Source organism: Phascolarctos cinereus, unplaced genomic scaffold (assembly GCF_003287225.1).
Source record: "Phascolarctos cinereus isolate Bilbo 61053 unplaced genomic scaffold, phaCin_HiC Scaffold_1;HRSCAF=81, whole genome shotgun sequence".
In the NCBI taxonomy this organism is placed as follows: Eukaryota; Metazoa; Chordata; class Mammalia; order Diprotodontia; family Phascolarctidae; genus Phascolarctos; species Phascolarctos cinereus.
Window position 1 is genome coordinate 283,612,473 of NW_027555514.1, and position 16,803 is coordinate 283,629,275.

A 16,803-nucleotide genomic window follows, 5' to 3' on the forward strand; every position below is an offset into this window, starting at 1 on the left:
AAGGAGTCTTTGTGGGGTAATGGAAAAAGGGTTGGGTCCACGTCGGCGCCAGAGGGCTTGGGTTCAGATCCTGTATTCCACTTGATTTTGCATGTGACTTTGGGAAGGCCAGCTCCACTCTCAGGGCCTCAGTTTCCCCATCTGCCCAGTGAAAGGGTTGGACCGACAGGACTGGTGAGCTCCCTGGCTGATCTGAAGCTCTGGCCCCAAGAACGCTTTCCCTGCCTTTGTGGCTGGAGGGGGTGGGGGAAGCACTGTGGGGACGACACGGTCAGCTGGCGCTGCTCTCACAGACTCGTCCTTTGGTAGCTTCACCAGAACCACGGCGAAGGTGGGAGAGGAGTCACTGCTGGCGCTGAGTGAGGAGTTCCATCATTTTTAGTATCTGGTAGTAATTAAGGAGCCCAGAGAGGAAATCAGCAGAGCTGGGCTGTTTAATTAAAACTGGATGGCAGGTAGAAGTCTCCTTCTCCCCCCTACCCCGACTTTCCAGCAGGAAGCCAGATACGCGCTCAGCGCCATGAAAGCAGCGGACAGAAGCAGCAGAACCTCAGGGTGCAGGGACTGGGCTGCCTCCCACTGGGTTCTCAGCTCAGTGGCTTCCAAGAATGACTGTCAGCTCAAATTAACCTCTCATAGTGGGCGCCGGCCCTCTGTGGGCCGCAGGGACGAGCAGGCGGAGACAGAGGTGACCTTGACATCCCTTCCTGGGACTCTGAGCCTAGGACAGGGTGTTCAGCCCAGCCTGGGGGAGTAGGGCAGCGGGGTTCGTATCTCCACGCCCCTCCCCAGAGCATACGTGGAGAGTGCGGAGTCTGTGGTGGTCCTGGGCGATTGCTCATTGTACAGGGATGAAAGAGGGCAGCTCCGGAAGGAGGGCTGGCTGTCACGGGCCTGACCCAACAGAGCTGAATGTCAGATGGCACCCATGCAGTCTGAGCACGGGGTAATTGTCACTGCTGTGCCATGAGCAGAGAGCTATTTGACTGTTTAATTTAGTGGCGACGCAGCTGGTCGAGTCTCACCAGTTCATGGCAGGCTTTAAGCCCTGTGGTCCTGGGAGGGAGAGAGGGCAACAGTGTGGAGCCAGGGACCTCCGTTCTCCCAGTTCCATGACTGCACAACCCCACCTGCCTTTGAGGCTTATGGGACCTTAGGCTAGACACTTTTCTCTATGCCTCAGTTTCTTCCTCTGTAAAATGAGACAGCTGGACTACATGACCCCTGAGGGCCCTTCCAGGTCTAGAGCTTCTTAGATTCTGAAACTGACAGAAATGGAGGTGGGCCTAGAAGAGTGAGTGGATAGAGAGGAGGAAGAAAGGCATAGCAAACACAGAAGAGCGTGCGCAGTAAGCCCTGTTTGAGGGCCAAGGAAGAAACCAACCCGGCTGAAGCGAAGGGTTTGCAGACGGAGAACAGCTGGAGAAAGACTGGATGAGGGAATGAATGAGATTGATTGCAAAGGACCTAGAATGCCAGAGTGAGAAGACTGAGCTTGAGCCAAGTGGTTTGATCTGAGATTTGAGAATGGGGTGGGGTGGGACACCTAGAAGCCAGGAGAATGAGGCCTACGAGGACTGTGATTCTGAGATGCCACTGGGGAAGATGAGGCTCAGCCCAGCTTTGGGCAGATCAAAAACTAACAGGGTCATGCAATTGTATGGCATCTGAAAATGAGCCCGCTCGTGGCCTCCCAGTCAGTGTGAACACTTCTTTGCCCTGTAATTTCATCTTGGGATGGACAGACTTAGCCCTAAGCCTCCCTTGTAAGATGCCCAGCCAATCACCAGACGTTGATAAGGTCCCAGAAGCATGCCAGGCACCGGGGGTACAAAGACAAAAAAAGAACCTGTCCCTATCCTCACAGAGCTTACCTTCTACTGTCCTGAAAGAGAACGGATGCAGAGAAGGAGACAGAAAAATATCAACACAGTAAGCACGATGCAATGTGGAGAATGTTGGAGAGGGCAGCACGGGAACCTAAAAGTAAATACAGAAGGCGTACAACATTTAAAAAGTCGTTCTGAGTGGCAGGGAGGGCAGGGAAGGAGGTCCACATCTCAGGAAACAAAGCAGATGCCACTCATCGGAGGGACAGGGCAGAAGTTTGTGGTATTTGAATATAATGGAATCAAGCCATGAGAAATGTGGAACATTAAAAACTTCCGAGTTACTCAGGAAGATTTGTATGAACTGATGCAGGGGAATGAGCCGACCCAAGAAAACCATACTCAGTAAGAACAGAGGGGAAACAATGTTGCCTGGCAGCAGAGCTCTGGTCAATGGCAGGGCCCAAGTTGGCTCCCTCTTTGGGGGAGAGAGGCAGTATATACGTAAGCGTTTTATGATTGCAGTTTTTATGCACATTGTCCATTTAAAGGTCACGGAGGCCATTTGAGATGGGTTCTACGAGTAACGTTACAGATGGGGGAACGAGGCTCCTGCAGGTGAGGTCCATTCGACTTGCCCAGGGTCACATAGCTATTGATGGCTGAGATTCAAACTCAAGGTATCTTCTGAGTCCAAATTCAGCCCTTTCCAACGTATCAAACGAGATAGTATCTGGAAAGTGCTTCACTGACCTTCAGAAGCCACAGAAATGTTAGTGATTGGCTATTATTTAAGCACGCCTTTCTAGTTCTAAGCGTGGTTTAGCTACAGGTAGTATCTGCTGCCTTCGAGCCTCCACCCAGCCCAGGCTGCGTCCCCACACTGGGCTGTCCCTGCTTCCTGGGTTTGGACATGTCTAGGCACAGTGAGGCCGCTGTCAGTCAGTAAATAAGTATGTATTGGGCAACTCCTACATGTGGTGCGCAGTGCTAAGCCTACTGTTCTCGCCTTCCAGGTCATCGCGGTGGTTATGGACCTTTTCACAGATGGGGACATCTTCCAGGACATTGTCAATGCTGCCTATAAGAGACGGGTCCCCGTGTACATAATTCTGGACGAGGCAGGCGTCAAGTTCTTTCTAGAGATGTGCCAGACCCTGGAGCTCAATGATTTCCGAATTCGGGTATGGCCTAGACCTCTGAGGGGAGGGTGGGAAAAGGCCCACTCCCCCATATCCTCTTCCCACCTCTTCTGCTCCCCACCCAGACGTGAGCTTAACTTCCAAAGCAAATAACAGATATCCACCTGTGTCTTCCACTCCAGAGTGAGGAGGAAAGAAGGGCTCCCTGGGCCTTGGTTCTGATCCAGCCCACTCTTGAGTGAAACTCCTGCTTGGAGCTTGTCAGCCTCATGTCATCACCAATATGGTGGAAAACCACCAAGTCCTAGGTGGCCCTTTGAATGATAATGCCCTTTCAGGTTCGCAGCGCCTTTTAGAAACAATATCTCATTGGGCCCGCACAGCAATCCTATAGGCTGGGTACTATGATCATTCCCATTTTAGAGAGGAAGAAAATGAGACTCCGAGAAGTTAAACAATTTGCCCCAGTAATTCAGCCAGTAAGGATCTGAGGCAGAATTTGAATCCAAATCCTCATGATTCCAGGCCATAAACTCAGGAAGAGTCAGGGGAGCCGCTCTGGGTGAGCAGTCTGGTCCGGCCTTTGTCCACACATAATGACCTGGTCCCCATCTGCCTTTCCAGAGGGATACTTTGCTAGGTGGCCACTGTATGGAGTAAGGGCCAGCCTCACTGCTACCTGGAAGGGATAAGTCTGCTGGGCACAGAGACCATTCTGCTTTTGAGGATAAGAGAAGAGGGCAGGGATGGAGAGTGTTTCAAACCGTCTGAGCAGTGCATGGCCCAGGGCCTGCAGAGCAGGGGAATCCACTTTCTGCCATTTTGGCCTCCCACACGCAAACAGCAATTCTAGGCCCGACAGATCAGATTGACTTTGATTCCTGTCTCCTCTCCCCACCAGAACATCCGAACCCGCTGTGTGACTGGTGTTGGGTTCTATACTCCTACAGGAAAGGTCAGAGGGACCCTGTCCTCGAGGTTCCTAATGGTAGATGGTGACCGAGTAGCGACAGGTCTTACAGGTGAGTGGGGCTGAGCCTGAGCTCTTCCTTTCTGGCTCTGACATCCTTGGAGCATGGGCCGTGAAGGTGGGAGAGCCTGGGGCTTGGGGAGGGTGGAGGAGGCACACAGGGCCAAAAGGACCAAGACCCCGTCACTTCTCCTTCTAGCTTTACGTGGCGATCCTCCCACGTGGACAGAAATCTTCTCCTGGTGTTGACGGGGCAGCACGTGGAGCCCTTTGATGTGGAGTTTCGGGAACTCTACGCCATCTCAGAGGAGGTGGATCTGTACCGAGAACTGGGACTGACGGGCCTCAAATACTCGTCCACGGTGGCGCGTAAACTGATCAACCCAAAATATGCCCTGGTGGCAGGCAGCCGGCAACCTCCTGGGGAGATGATGCGCTGGGCGCGTCAGAAGCAGGAGGCCAGAGGCGGGGACGAGGATGAACCAGAGGAGGGAGGCGGGGAAGGCTCCGAGTCTGCCTGGCGCCTCGACGACTTTCTCCACGACCTGGTCACGCTAGACCAGGTGCTACCCGTGATGGACCCTCCACCCCTGGAGGAACTGGCAGCCTGGAAAGGAGGCAGACGAGCAGAACCAAAGCCCAAGGGTGGGGAGCCTTCTGTCCAAGCCGGGAAGAGCGAGGCTGCCAATGGAGCGGCGGCCGCCGGCAAGGAGGGCAGACGCCTGGGCAGCAAGTTCAGCTGGAGGTCTAAGCGTGCTCCCGCCACCAACGGCATGGTCAGCTCCCTCTCCAGTGAGACCTTTTCTGAAGGGGATTTTGTGGTGGTGAGGAGGCCGGCCATAGAACTGGGGACCCAAAGCCCGGCAGCAGTGTGCACAGGAACGGCAGTGTCTCAGGTAGGACCCCACCTCCCCTCCCCTCCCTCTGGCCTCTTCCCTGGCCCTTCCCCGGGCGGCGCACAGTACCAGTTGTGCCACACACCCTGCGAGGCATTTTTATTGATATCTTTTGTTTTCACGTCACCTTCCTTTGCAGACAGGTCCCCCCCTCCTCCCCTACCCAGGGAGCCATCCCTTATCACAGAGACTACAAAAGACGGGGTGGGGTGGGGGGAGGGCAAGTTCAGCAACACCAGCTTGGCACATTCACCAAGGCTGGCATCGCATGGAATGTGCCACTCCGGTATTCTCCCACCTCCTCACAGGGCACCCGGCTGGGGAATTTGTAAGACTTGAGTTCAAGTGTCTGCACTGCTACTTGCTGCCCTGGTGATCTTAGACGAGTCACTGCTCTTTCTAGGCCTCACCTGTACAATGAGGTGTTGGGCTAGATGACTTCCTAAAGGCTTTTCTAGCTCTAAGTCTACAATGCTCTCATTATCAGCTTCACATTCTAGCCTCTATCCATCCATCTGGGCCCAGATCCCAATTACCCTGCTGGTATGCAGCCCTCATTTTACAGATGAGGAAACTGAGGCCCAGGAAGGAAATTTGCATAAGTCGCAAGATCAAGGGATCAACAGTTTTATGAAGTGCCTACTGTGTGCCAGGCCCTGGAGAGACAAAGATAGGAATGAGACAGCCCCTGCCCTCCTGAGCTTGCGCTCTGTCAGTTTTGCCTTCGGGCCTGGGGCTCTTTCCAGCAGATGAGCTCTGGGCTGGATCCCTGCCCCCAGGAACAAACTGGGGGGAGGGGGCGGCCCTGGCCAAGCCTCTCCTGCCCTGGCCTGCTGTCTGACCGACGGCTGCACTTGTTTCTGATGGAAATAGTTAACCGGCTCCGTTCCCAGGTCTGGTTGGTGCCTGTCCTCTGGTGGTTTTTATTTTTATTTTGGTTTTTCTGTCCTCTAAGAATCTGTCTGGGTCTCAGCCTGAGAGCTGCTGGAAGGCCAGGATTGTGTCCAATTTATCTTACAGTTTTCAGCACGGCAAAGAAGACCCGCCTTTCAGGGGAAAAAGGTGCTAATAACCTGGGCTGCTTCTATTCCCTGGCCACAGAAATAGACTCTCCCCCTGGGAACTGGAGGGAAAGATTCACATAAATGGAGAAGAGGCAGAGAAAGGTTCACAAGGGAGTGCTGTGCACATGCCTGGCCTACTTCAGAGAGCCCCTGGCTCTGCTTCTTCTCAGCTCAGAGGCTCTGGGCAGGGCCATTCACCTTGCCAAGATTCGGTTTCCTTATTTGTAAAATGGGGATCATGCTTCTTAGGATTAATAGAAGGAGCCCTGGCCTTGGGCTCAGATGACCCGAGTTCATATCCTGACTTTGTATCTCTATACAAATGGCTTCCTCTCCCTGACCCTCAGTTACCTCCTCTTTAAGGAAGAAAGGGCTAAACTAGGTGATCTCCCAGGTTCCTCCAGGTTCTTAAATCCTAGTCTTTCTTCCTGAGCCATGGAGAGGGATTTTTTTTTCCTTTTCCAGATGTAATAAAGAGGATTTTTTTTTTTTACTTTTCCTCCAGTAGGTCAGAATCTCCTAGGTTCACGGCCCTGGAGTCGGCATGGGCCAGAGGTCCTCTGGTGCAGCCCCTGTCACTCATATGGAACGTGGGGCCTCAGAGAGGTGAATGTGGGTCCTGGAACTCCACTGTGGAGGCGTCCTGGGGCTCAGGGAGGGCCAGCTCTCCTGAGGCTCCCTTCTGTCAGGCCCCTCTCAGAACAGGCCACATCTCTCCTCCTGCTCTTCTGGGGCGTGCAAGCAGCCTGGGCTTACTGTGATTTCCCTACGTTCGTGTGGCTCAGGTTTAAAAAGAGCTTGTCAAGTCTAAATCCTTGTTTTAGAAAGAGTTGGAAAGGGAGGCCCAGGGACAGCAAGTCAGGGTGGGAGGGAACCCTAAAAGTCAGACAGGCTAGCCCTCTCATTTTATAGGGGGAAACTGAGGCCCAGAGATGGAATCACTAAGTCAGGATTTGAAGCCAGCTCCTCAGACCCCAAATCCACCTCTCTTTCCACTGTATGTGCCCCAATGCAGGAGGGAGCTGGTGTCCCTTCCCTCTCCTCTGGTCCACCCCAAGTTTGCACCTCCCCCCTCCCCCAACCAGATGCTACACTGCCTTGTGCCTCTTCCAGAGAGGAAGGGTTGCCATGGAGAACACCTGGCAGGGAAGGGAAGGAGAATGGGAGAAGAGCCCATGCTGGAAAAGAGGAAGCCACCCTCCCCCTCCACAGCCTTCCCCCCAGGTGACGTCTCCATAGAAACCCCATGGCCCCACTGGCCTGCCCTGTCCCTGTGTTTCTGGTGGCCTCCTCGAGTCCTCCTGAATGACACAGCAGCGATGGCTGTGTAGACCTGAGAGGAGGGGGCACCCAGGCTGATCCTGGAAGGAGAGGAAGGGCCCAGGGCAGTGGAGATGGGGGGGGGAGGGATGGCCTGGCCATCACCCAAGGGCTTCAGCCTCTCTGACCCCCACAGCTGTGCTGGCAGCAGATGAAGGGCTGAGGAGCTTCTTTACATGATAAGGAGAAGAAATGACTCATGGCTAAAAGTCACAGGGAGACAGAATGCTGGGCTCAGGGTAAGGAAGCAAGGACCTTCCTTTTCCTAGCCCCGAGCTGCCTCCTAATAGCTGTGTGACCTTGGAAAAATCTCTTTTTTTTCTCCCCTTTGGCCTCAATTTCCCAATGTGCAAAATGAAGGGCTCTGACTAGATCAGCCTTAAATGCCCTCCCAGCTCTAATACCGTCTTCTCCTTCCAAGTCTGCCATTCTCAGCGTAGCCCCTGCCCTCCTGCCTCGTAGGGATGCCTTGCTCTCTCTGCCATGTTAAATAACTTACAACGTCACTTCATGGGGAGATCTCTGAGCCACAGCCCCCCACTCCTCTCTGGATCCAGGGCCCTGGGCCCCATGGGAGTGGGGGGGGGTGGCTGAGAGACAAAAGCTTCAGGCTCAGTGAAATTCAACTAAGAGGCCAGCTCCAGCAAGCAGGCCCGCACTAGGAAAAAGAAGACGGGGATCTGGGCTCACCAAGGAGTGCATGCCCCCAAGGCCACCAGGCACATCAGTACACCCACAGAACAGAAAGTGTGAGGGACTGAAATCAGAAGACCTGGAGAAGGGGGAACACATCTTAGCTCTGCCCTCCAACTCTGGGTGTTGATAAAAAAAAAAAACATGAGGAAACTGGACTGGATGGTTTCTGAGGCCCCTTCCAGGCCTAAATCTCGGAGCCTATGAAGCATGCCTTCCTCTGACCACACTGGGACCATCTCTCACCCCAAGCCACCAAACAGTGCTCTAGCTCATTCCAGACAACGGACATGCTGACTTTGAATAAAATCCTAGGCTTGGACATAGAGTGGCCCTTGGGGGACATCAAGCTGGCCCTGCTCGTTCTACAGATGGGCAAACTGAGGCCCAGAGAGTTAGATTACCCCGCTCTACCACATGGGTCCTAGGACCATAGCTTGGAGCTGGAAGGGGCCTCCAAGACCCTCTAGTCCCTCCACATCACTTTACAGGTGGGGAAACTGAGGCCCAAGTCCAGAGCTCTGCCCCCCTGTAGCCTGCTGCCACCCTCCCAAGCTCCAGGCCGAGGCAAGGATGTTTGGTGTTTTTCCTCCACTTTCTGGACGCTTAGAATGGGCCTGATGAGAAAGGTAACAAAGCCTGCACTCTCATGGTATATTAAGGTTTGCAGAGCACCTTCCCCACAGCGAATCCGATCATCACAACAGCCCCAGGAGGCAGGTGCCATGATTGTCCCCATCCAAGGGCGGAAGCTTCAGGAAGCACTGATGCAGCTGTGGCTTGGGAAAGGCTGGAGCAGAGGCGACCGGCACACCTGGGCACAATCCACAGGCAGAGACTGCACCAGAGGGCCTGCCCAGGCCATCGGCAGCCCTCTGCTCCCCTCTAGTGGCCAAGCCCGAGCCCCAGCCTTCCCCTGTGTCTACTGATAGATGTTTAACAAGTACTCATCAGGCACCTCCTGTGGACAGGGTCTTCAGCGAGGCACCGGCAGACATAAGAATGGAAGACCGAGTGGGTCCCTGCCCTCAGGGGGCTTATAGTTCAATCCATCAAACGCTTATTAGATGCCAGGCCCAGGGTACAAAGATGAAAAACAAGACCGCCTCTGCTCTCGGAGCGCTTCCAGGGTGATGGAGGGTGTGCAATAAGGTTTACAAATAGGTCTGTGATACCAGGTAGAGGAAGTGGCCACTCTTTGAGCCGTTCAGGGAAGCTTCGTGGTGGGAGTGGTACCGAGCCCTAAGAGGCGTGATCAGGAAAGCGTGTGTGTGCGCGTATGCCTGTGTGTGTTGGGGTGGGGGGGTCTGGCATGAATCCATAGAGGCAGGATGAGGTCAGGGAGCAGTCTGGGAGGGGCACGGTCAGACCTGTGCCTTTCCTTGAACCAACGTGGAGGGGGACAGGTTAGAGCTAGAGACAGAGAGACCCATGGCTAGGGTCTGGTGAGGGATCCTGGGGCTAAGCCATACCAGCTACTGGGAGAAGCCAGTCTATGCTACTCACACGATCCCAAATGAGCCGTTTGTGATAACAAAACCCCATGGCCAACTGTCATTTACTTTAGTGGACTGGGACTTCAAAGGCATTTTCCAACAACTGTCCTGTGGGAAGGGGAGTCCACATGACACTGTCCCCATTGTATAGATGAGGATACCAAATCTTAGGGAGGTCTGTAGGATTTTGAGCTGGAAAGGGATCTCCATAGTCTAAGCTCCCCATTTTACAGATGAGGAGGCTGAGTCTCAGAGAAGCCCATGGTCACACAAGTGTAAACCAGAGCCACACACTGCGTGAACCAGGACATGTGAATAGCCCTGCTTCAGTCGGGGGATGGGGGTCGGGATCACATTCCTGGAAAGGAGACCAGCCTAGAAAGGTGGAGTGGCACCACACTGTGAAGGGCCTTAAGTGCCACACTGGGAAGGGTTAAATGAAGAGAGCCTGCAGGCCTGTCACGTGGAAAACAGTCACAGTTTCAAGTGACTGCTCATGGCCACAGCTAGGCTTTATCTCAGGGGCATCGCAACAAGCAGGATTTGAACCCAGGACTACTTCTTTGAAAGGCCTCCCAGGCCTCCCTGTGCAGTTCTCATAGGGATAGGGAACAAGGACTTGTGACTGATACAGGCAGCTGGGTGGTATAGTGGATAGAGTGGCAGGCCCAGAGTCACGAAGACCTGAGTTCAAATCCAGCCTCAGACACTTAAGCTGTGTGACCCTGGGCAAGTCACTTCACTCTTTGCCTCAGTTTCCTTATCTGTAAAGTGAGCTGGAGAAGGAAATGGCAAACTACTGCAGTATCTCTGCCAAGAAATACATGGCAAAGGCCCCCTGGGGCCTTCCCAGGCCTTATACCTTAGAGGAGAGAGGTGGAGGGGGGGATGGGAAGTCTTGGGGAAGAAGGCTTCTCCACAGCCCTGGCTTGGCTTCTCTGGGCTTCCCCTCCCAAGCCATGGAGCCAACTGGCTCACTCCCTGATGCCAAAATGTAGCCGCCTCCAGGAGGGTTTTGGCCCCTGCTTAATAGGCCTAGCAAGTAAAACGGGCCGCTGAGGAGAGGAAGTCTGTCCAACTGCAGCAGCCTGGGCCTTGGAGAGAGGTAGGATTCAATCACCCAACCCGGAGGCCCCCAGCCTGAGGGACGGAGCAGGGCTGGGCCGTCTCAGTGGGAGAGAGAGCAAGTGTCCAGCTGCGTCTGCCTGTGAAAGGCTGGGAGACAAGCCAGGCCAGGCCTGACTCCTGAGGACCACCATCGGGAAGTCCTGAATAATCTGGAGGGGGAGGGAGGGGCAAAGGCAGAACCAGGAGAGAGAACATCTGGCTTTCGTTGTCAGATGGTGGAGTTCTGAAGAAATGAGCGGCCCTGACCTAATGGGCCATAAACAGTGGCTTAAGATGAATGACAGTGGACCGGCTCCGAGGCATACGTTTGTGGGAGGGGGCGCAGGATTGCTGGGATCAGCGCTGGGAGTCTGTTTGCTTTAACATCTTTCTTGCTAATGGCCCGGAAGAGAGAGACAGACATCCCCTTAATTGAGTTCACAGCTGCTGGAAAGGTGGTATGAACAACTCATTGCTGGGGAGACGGGGACGTCTGGGAAAACCCTGCTCCAGCTGAAGAGAAAGCCAGGGCAAGGAGGAGGCACCTGAGGAAAGGTTCAGCGCACATCCCACCCCCATCCTCCACTGAGAGCGGTGACAGTCCAGAAGGAGCAGTGCCTTCCTTGGCTGGCTCCCACCGGGGCAGAAGGTGGGGCATGGCCACCTGCCAGCCAGGCCCAGAGGGAAGGAGGGGTCTCGGCTGTTCAGCTGCAGTGCAGAGCCTGCTTCTGGGACCCTCGGACCTCATCTAGCCGGCTCCACTTAACGGAAATCCCCTTGAAAGCAATCCTGACTATTGGGCCACCCTGCCGCATCCTGAAGACCTCCAGAGGAGGTCGGCAGACCCACCACTCCGGGGCAGCTTGGCTTGAAATCTGCCTCTGCAGCAACCCCCCTGCCTGGGTCCAGATGGAACCTGTTAATCTTCCAGACTGCTTATGGGGCTTAAACACCTTGACAGGTGTAAAGTGTCTGCAAACCTTCAAGTGCTTTAAAAACACCAGCATGATTATTGTCATCCTCTTTATTGTGTCCGATCTCCTGCATGACGGCTCTCCCTGTGTGGACAGACGGCCTTTCCTCCAAAGCCCCCCCCCACCCCAGGGCCTTCACTCCAGACACCCTCTGGCCCAGCCAGTGGCCAGCAACACCGTACATGCTACTTCAGGCATGGTTGGCATGGGGCAGAGCGTGCCCAGAGTCCCCATGCTTGGCGCTTTCACGCAGCTGGTCTCAGCTCCTGCCTCTGACCCCAACTCACCCCTGGTCAGATGCCCCTGGCAACTGTCTAAGACTGGAAACTAAACCACAGCAGCTGACCTTTGAGACACCACATGGAGCAGGATGTGGTAACAGGAAGATACGGGTTTGAATCCTGCCCTTATACTTACTAGCTATGGGACCCTGGACAAATCACTTAAGTTTCCTCATATGTATCAAATGAGATAACATGGAAAGCCCTTTGGCAGACCACAATATAAGTGTTGGCTGGAAGGGAGCAAGTTTTAAGTGCCTGCTATGCGCCAGGCACTGTGCTAAGCACTTCAAAAATGTCTGATTTGGTCCTCATGACGACCCTGAGAGCTAGCTGCTGCTATTATCATTACCATTTTAAAGTTGAGGAAATGGAGGCAGACAGAGGTTAGGTGACCTGCCTGGGCCACACAGCTAGGAAGTGGCTGAGACTGGGTTTGAGCTCAGGTCTTTCTGACTCCAGACCCAGTGCTATTTCTCATAATTGTTATTGACACAATGCCCTAATTACCCAGCATGCCATCACAGAGGTTACTGGCCACATTTTCTGAGTAGGTGGTCAGGGACTTCTGGGCACAGTGCACACTTAAAAGGGGATGGATCCACGTGGAGGGTTTGGGTGGGACGTGGAAGCTCTGAGATGCAGACGCTGGGGCTCCTGGAGGGCCTCGATCTAGCTGGGGCCTGCAGACACAAGAAGCATACTGTAGAAACCACGTGCTGGGCTGTGGGTGGGTGGCCTTGTCCTCTACACTGCTGAAGGTCAGAACGTGGCCCTGCTCACCTCAGAGGTCTCCAAGGGCTGGGTCTGGCCAGATCCTCTGAGGAAGGATCGTCTTCCTTCTTTTCCCAAAGTGGGCCATTGCGGGGTTTCTGAGTTGTGGGGATTCAGAAGTCTCTAGAGCATAAATTCCTAACCTTCTGTTGTGCCCCTTTTCACAGTCTCATGAAGCTAGTGGACCTTTTCTCAGAATCATGTTTTTAAATAATTTCAATGAAAAGGTTGTGAAAATAAAGATGTAATTTTTTTTTCCATCCACATTTACAGAATCCCCTGAAATCTGTCCTAGGTTAAGAATGTCAGGACTCAAAGTATGGTCTGGAGGAATTGAGAGGTCCCCCAACACCAGGAGTGGGGAACCTCCGGCCTTAAGGCCACATGTGGCTTTCTAGGTCCTTAAATGTGGCCTTTTGGCTGAATCCAAATTTTACAGAACAAACCCTTTAGGATTCAGTCAAAAGGCCACACTTAAGGACCTAGAAGGCCACATGTGGCCTTAAGGCCTCAGGTTCCCCACCCTTGCCCAAGATACTTTTAGGACTTTCCCAAGGTTAAAACTTTTCATAATAATACTAAGATGTTTTAACGTTTAATACCATAAATTTAGATGGAACCCATGTAAACCAAAGCTCTTGGGTGGTGAATATTCTTAATTTTTAAGAGTATAAAAGACAGATAAACAAGATAAAAACAGTTTGAGAATCACTCTTTGAGGGTTTTCTTTACAGAAGGGCATGAGTATGGTATATCGTGTCCTATTAGACAAGGTTTACTGAACTGCTCTTTTTTCGTCTTTTAAAAATCTTTGGTAGAAGTAACAGGCGGCTAGATAGACAAGCAGGGAGGGATATGTTTGCAAATGAAGGTGATGTAAAAAATAAAAGGTCATCAATAACATTTTTTAAGCCCGGCAGGAGGCTGCCAAGTTAACTGGAGAGCGAGGAAAAGAGAATTCACAACTGGGGTTCTCGTGAATCTATCCAAAAGCATTTATTAAGTGCCTACTGTGTGCTTGGCACTCTGATAAGTGCTGGGGGTGCAAAGAAAAGTTTCAAACAGTCCTTGCCCTCAGGGAGCTCCTATTCTAATCAATGTCATTCTTTGTCTCCCTCCTTGCAGGAAGAGCAAGCCTTAGTCCCACCAAGCAAAACAAATGTGTGATTTCATGAGTCTGGCCACCGCCAGCATTGGCCAAGACCCACATGTGGCCCAAGACTTCTCATGCTCCTAACCCCCCAACAACTGCCTTGAAAAAGGCTCCTGGACGGACCCCTGGGGAGCTGGCCCTTTCCCTCCGGTCAGCAGCCTGCTGGGCCTCCGTCCTCTGTCTTGGCTGGCCTCCTGAATGCTGGCCACAAGTCCTGGACAAAGTCAGTTCCCCAGCTGTGCTGGAAGAAATCAGCTCCATGTTTACATTTAGTGGGAGTGGGGAGGGACACCCCTACCTTTGTGCCTCAACTTGATGGGAACCAAGGAATCCTACCAGGCTTAGCTGTTGTCTTTTTTCCCCCCTTTTCTGCTTGTTGCTGGTGATTCTGGGCCCTTGGGGCCTGCCAGGAATCAGGAGGGACTTAAACCAGGAAAGCAGGAACAACAGAGTAAGTGTCACGTCATCTCAAGGAGAGGAGGCGAGTGGGGGCGGGAGGGGAATTGGGAGGTCGAAACTCGTGGTGCTGGAAGGACTATGCTGTGGTAGAGAGGTCAGACTCATCTGCTCGACCTTGGAGAAGCAGTGGGCGCATGGTACAGACAGGGAGATTCAGGCTTGGTGTCTGGGAAGGTGAAGTGGAATGGGTCGCCTTGGGAGGAAGGGAGTCCCCCTTCCCCAGAGGTATAAAAGGGTAAGCTAGAAATGGATGTTACAGAGGGCAGGGCAGACTTAGGCGCCTCTGAGGGGAGAAGCAGGGGTGAAGGAGAAAGGTACCCTCATCAGGGTTACCGGTTTCTAGTCCTCAGTTCATGGAGAAATGTTGAATTTCTATACCACCAAGATTATTTCCAAAAATCCAGCTGAGGAAGCAGATGGGTTTCACCTGGCTGGCCTAGCACAGCCAGGGGAAGGGGTGTTTGTAGGCTTCCTAGAGAGAGGGGGCCCAGTGCCGTGGGGGAGCCCCTGGGGGCCTCTGCCTGGAAAATGAGGGCCAGACTGAAGTCTCATGCCCCTCCCCTCCAAGCACCTTCTATTACCACCTCTTTTGGATCATTGGATCTCAGGATTCAGAAACTGGAGCAGACATTGGGGCCCTTCTCCCTCTTCCAACCTCTCCATTTTCTAGCCAAGGAAGGAGGTTCCCAGTGGGGTTGGAGGCAGGGGGACTGAGGGGCTAAAGTCCTGAACAGGCACAAAGGGGTAAGAGCTCACATTGCTCTCAATCTGGGGTCTCTGAACTTGTTTTTTAAATATTTTGATCAGTAGATTTCAGCATAATTGGTGTCCTTTGTCATCCTATGGATTTTTTAATGCATTTAAAAACGTGATTCTGAGAAGGAATCTCTGGGCAGACCGGGTGCCCGGGGGTCCAGGACCCAAAGGAGGTGGGGAGAAGAGCACTGGGTCTGAGAGTCTGAGTTCACGTGTCTGAATTCCCCCTCTGCTGCCAGCACTTGGGTGAGCTCTGGTGGCTAAATCTGCCTCAGTTTCTTCATCTATCAAAGGAGGTTGGCCTGGTGACGTCTGAGGGCCCTCCCAGCTCTCAGTCTGTGATCCTCAGGTAGGGAGTGCATGTGTCAGCCCATCTTACAGATGAGACCAACGTTTGATGGCTGCCCCTGGTCACCTAGATAGGCTCAAGATTAGGGGCCACCCTTCGCTCGCGCTCTCTCCCCTTCCCTGCCAAGCTTCTTGGGGTCGGGGCTATTTTGGTTTTGCATATGTGTGCCCAGCTAGTGCAGCGCCTTCTTAATACACGTGTGTGGAATGGAGTTGAGGCCTTGGAGCAGAGGGGCGTCATGGAGAGTGGATCATCCTCGGAGCCAAAGATACCCGGGTTCCAATCTTGTCTCTGGAGCTGTATTCAAAAAATGGAACTCAGGCTGAGATGGTCTCCAAAGCAGTCTGGGCCAGTGGAGTGCTGCCAGGCTCTGTGTGTGTGTGTGTGTGTGTGTGTGTGTGTGTGTGTGTGTGTGTGTGTGCGCGCGTGTGTGTGTGTGTGTGTGTGTCTGTCTGTCTGTCTGGTGTTAAGATGAAACAAGGGCCCCAGGGAACACAAGAGAGATTTGGCTCCTAGACAGCGGAGAAATCTGTAGCTTAGACTGGCTGCGTTTCCACTCCATCTCTACAGAAACATGAGTTCTTCTTTCCCTCTAGTTAAAAGCCATGAGGCCATAGCTGCTCGGCCCATGAAGCAAAGGCATCATGCCTGCCTCATGCCCCTACACGTGGCCTTACGAGCCACTTCTACTCGCTCTAGAAAATCAGCCACGTGGCTCTGAACTGAGTCAGGAGACCAGAGTCCTAGGATGGCTTCAGACGTTAATGTGCTCTGTCACTTTCAATGAGCAAACTTTGTCGCTGCCTCCCTCCCCGCCTTGGGGTCCTCAGTTTCTTCATCTGTAAAATGGGGGCTGGGGGTGAATTAGATGATTGTCACTTCTGGTAGTCTCCAGATTTATCAAAATGTCAGACGATGGAAGTCAGGAAGTCCCTGGTCTCCAAGGGAGTAATAAAGAGCTAGAGCCAAAGAGAACAGAGGTAAGAACGGCACCTTCATGGGCATACCCTGGTACAGTGGCCTCTGGTATGGCTCAGAGTCAGAGGACCTGTGTTTGAATCCTGCCTTCGATGTTTACTACCTGTGTGACCTTGGGCAAGTCACTACACCTTAGTCTCCTTATGCACAAAATGAGGGCATCTCCTACATGACAAGGAGACCACCAGGCTTGCCTCAGTTGCTCATGTACAGCATACTTTTAGCCTTGTTTATCTCTTTGGGAAATACAAGTGGGACAGCTTTGGGGGAGGGTGTTGGGTGGGAGAGGTGTCAAATTGAGGTCGGAAGCCAGATCCTCAGAGGTGAGTAGAGAAGCCTGACCTGAAGTGGGGACAGCAGGCTGCGCATCTTCAAATCGAGTAAGTTGGAGGGGGGTGACAAGAGGGAGAAAGAGGGAGGCTTAGAGAGAGTCTGGAAATGATGCAGTGGCCCAGAAAGGTGGAGATTTGTCCTGAAGGTCTAGGAGGCCTCAGGGTGGGGCCCAGCGCCACCTTCCCTGGGCTTGACTTGTCTCTTGGGGTTAGTGAGTCATTGAGGAGGA

At 53.1% G+C, this 16,803-nt stretch overlaps 1 protein-coding gene across 1 annotated transcript in view; it reads left to right on the plus strand.

The window, feature by feature from the left end:
• FAM83F (family with sequence similarity 83 member F) overlaps positions 1 to 14,160 on the plus strand; it is a 37,477-nt gene extending 23,317 nt beyond the window's left edge. The window contains 5 exon segments of the mRNA XM_020982670.2: positions 2,846 to 3,013; positions 3,873 to 3,997; positions 4,141 to 4,799; positions 4,802 to 4,837; positions 13,672 to 14,160. Coding sequence (XP_020838329.1) covers positions 2,846 to 3,013; positions 3,873 to 3,997; positions 4,141 to 4,799; positions 4,802 to 4,837; positions 13,672 to 13,721 — 1,038 coding nt within the window. The 3' untranslated portion in view covers positions 13,722 to 14,160.
• The last annotated feature ends 2,643 nt before the right edge of the window (positions 14,161 to 16,803 follow it).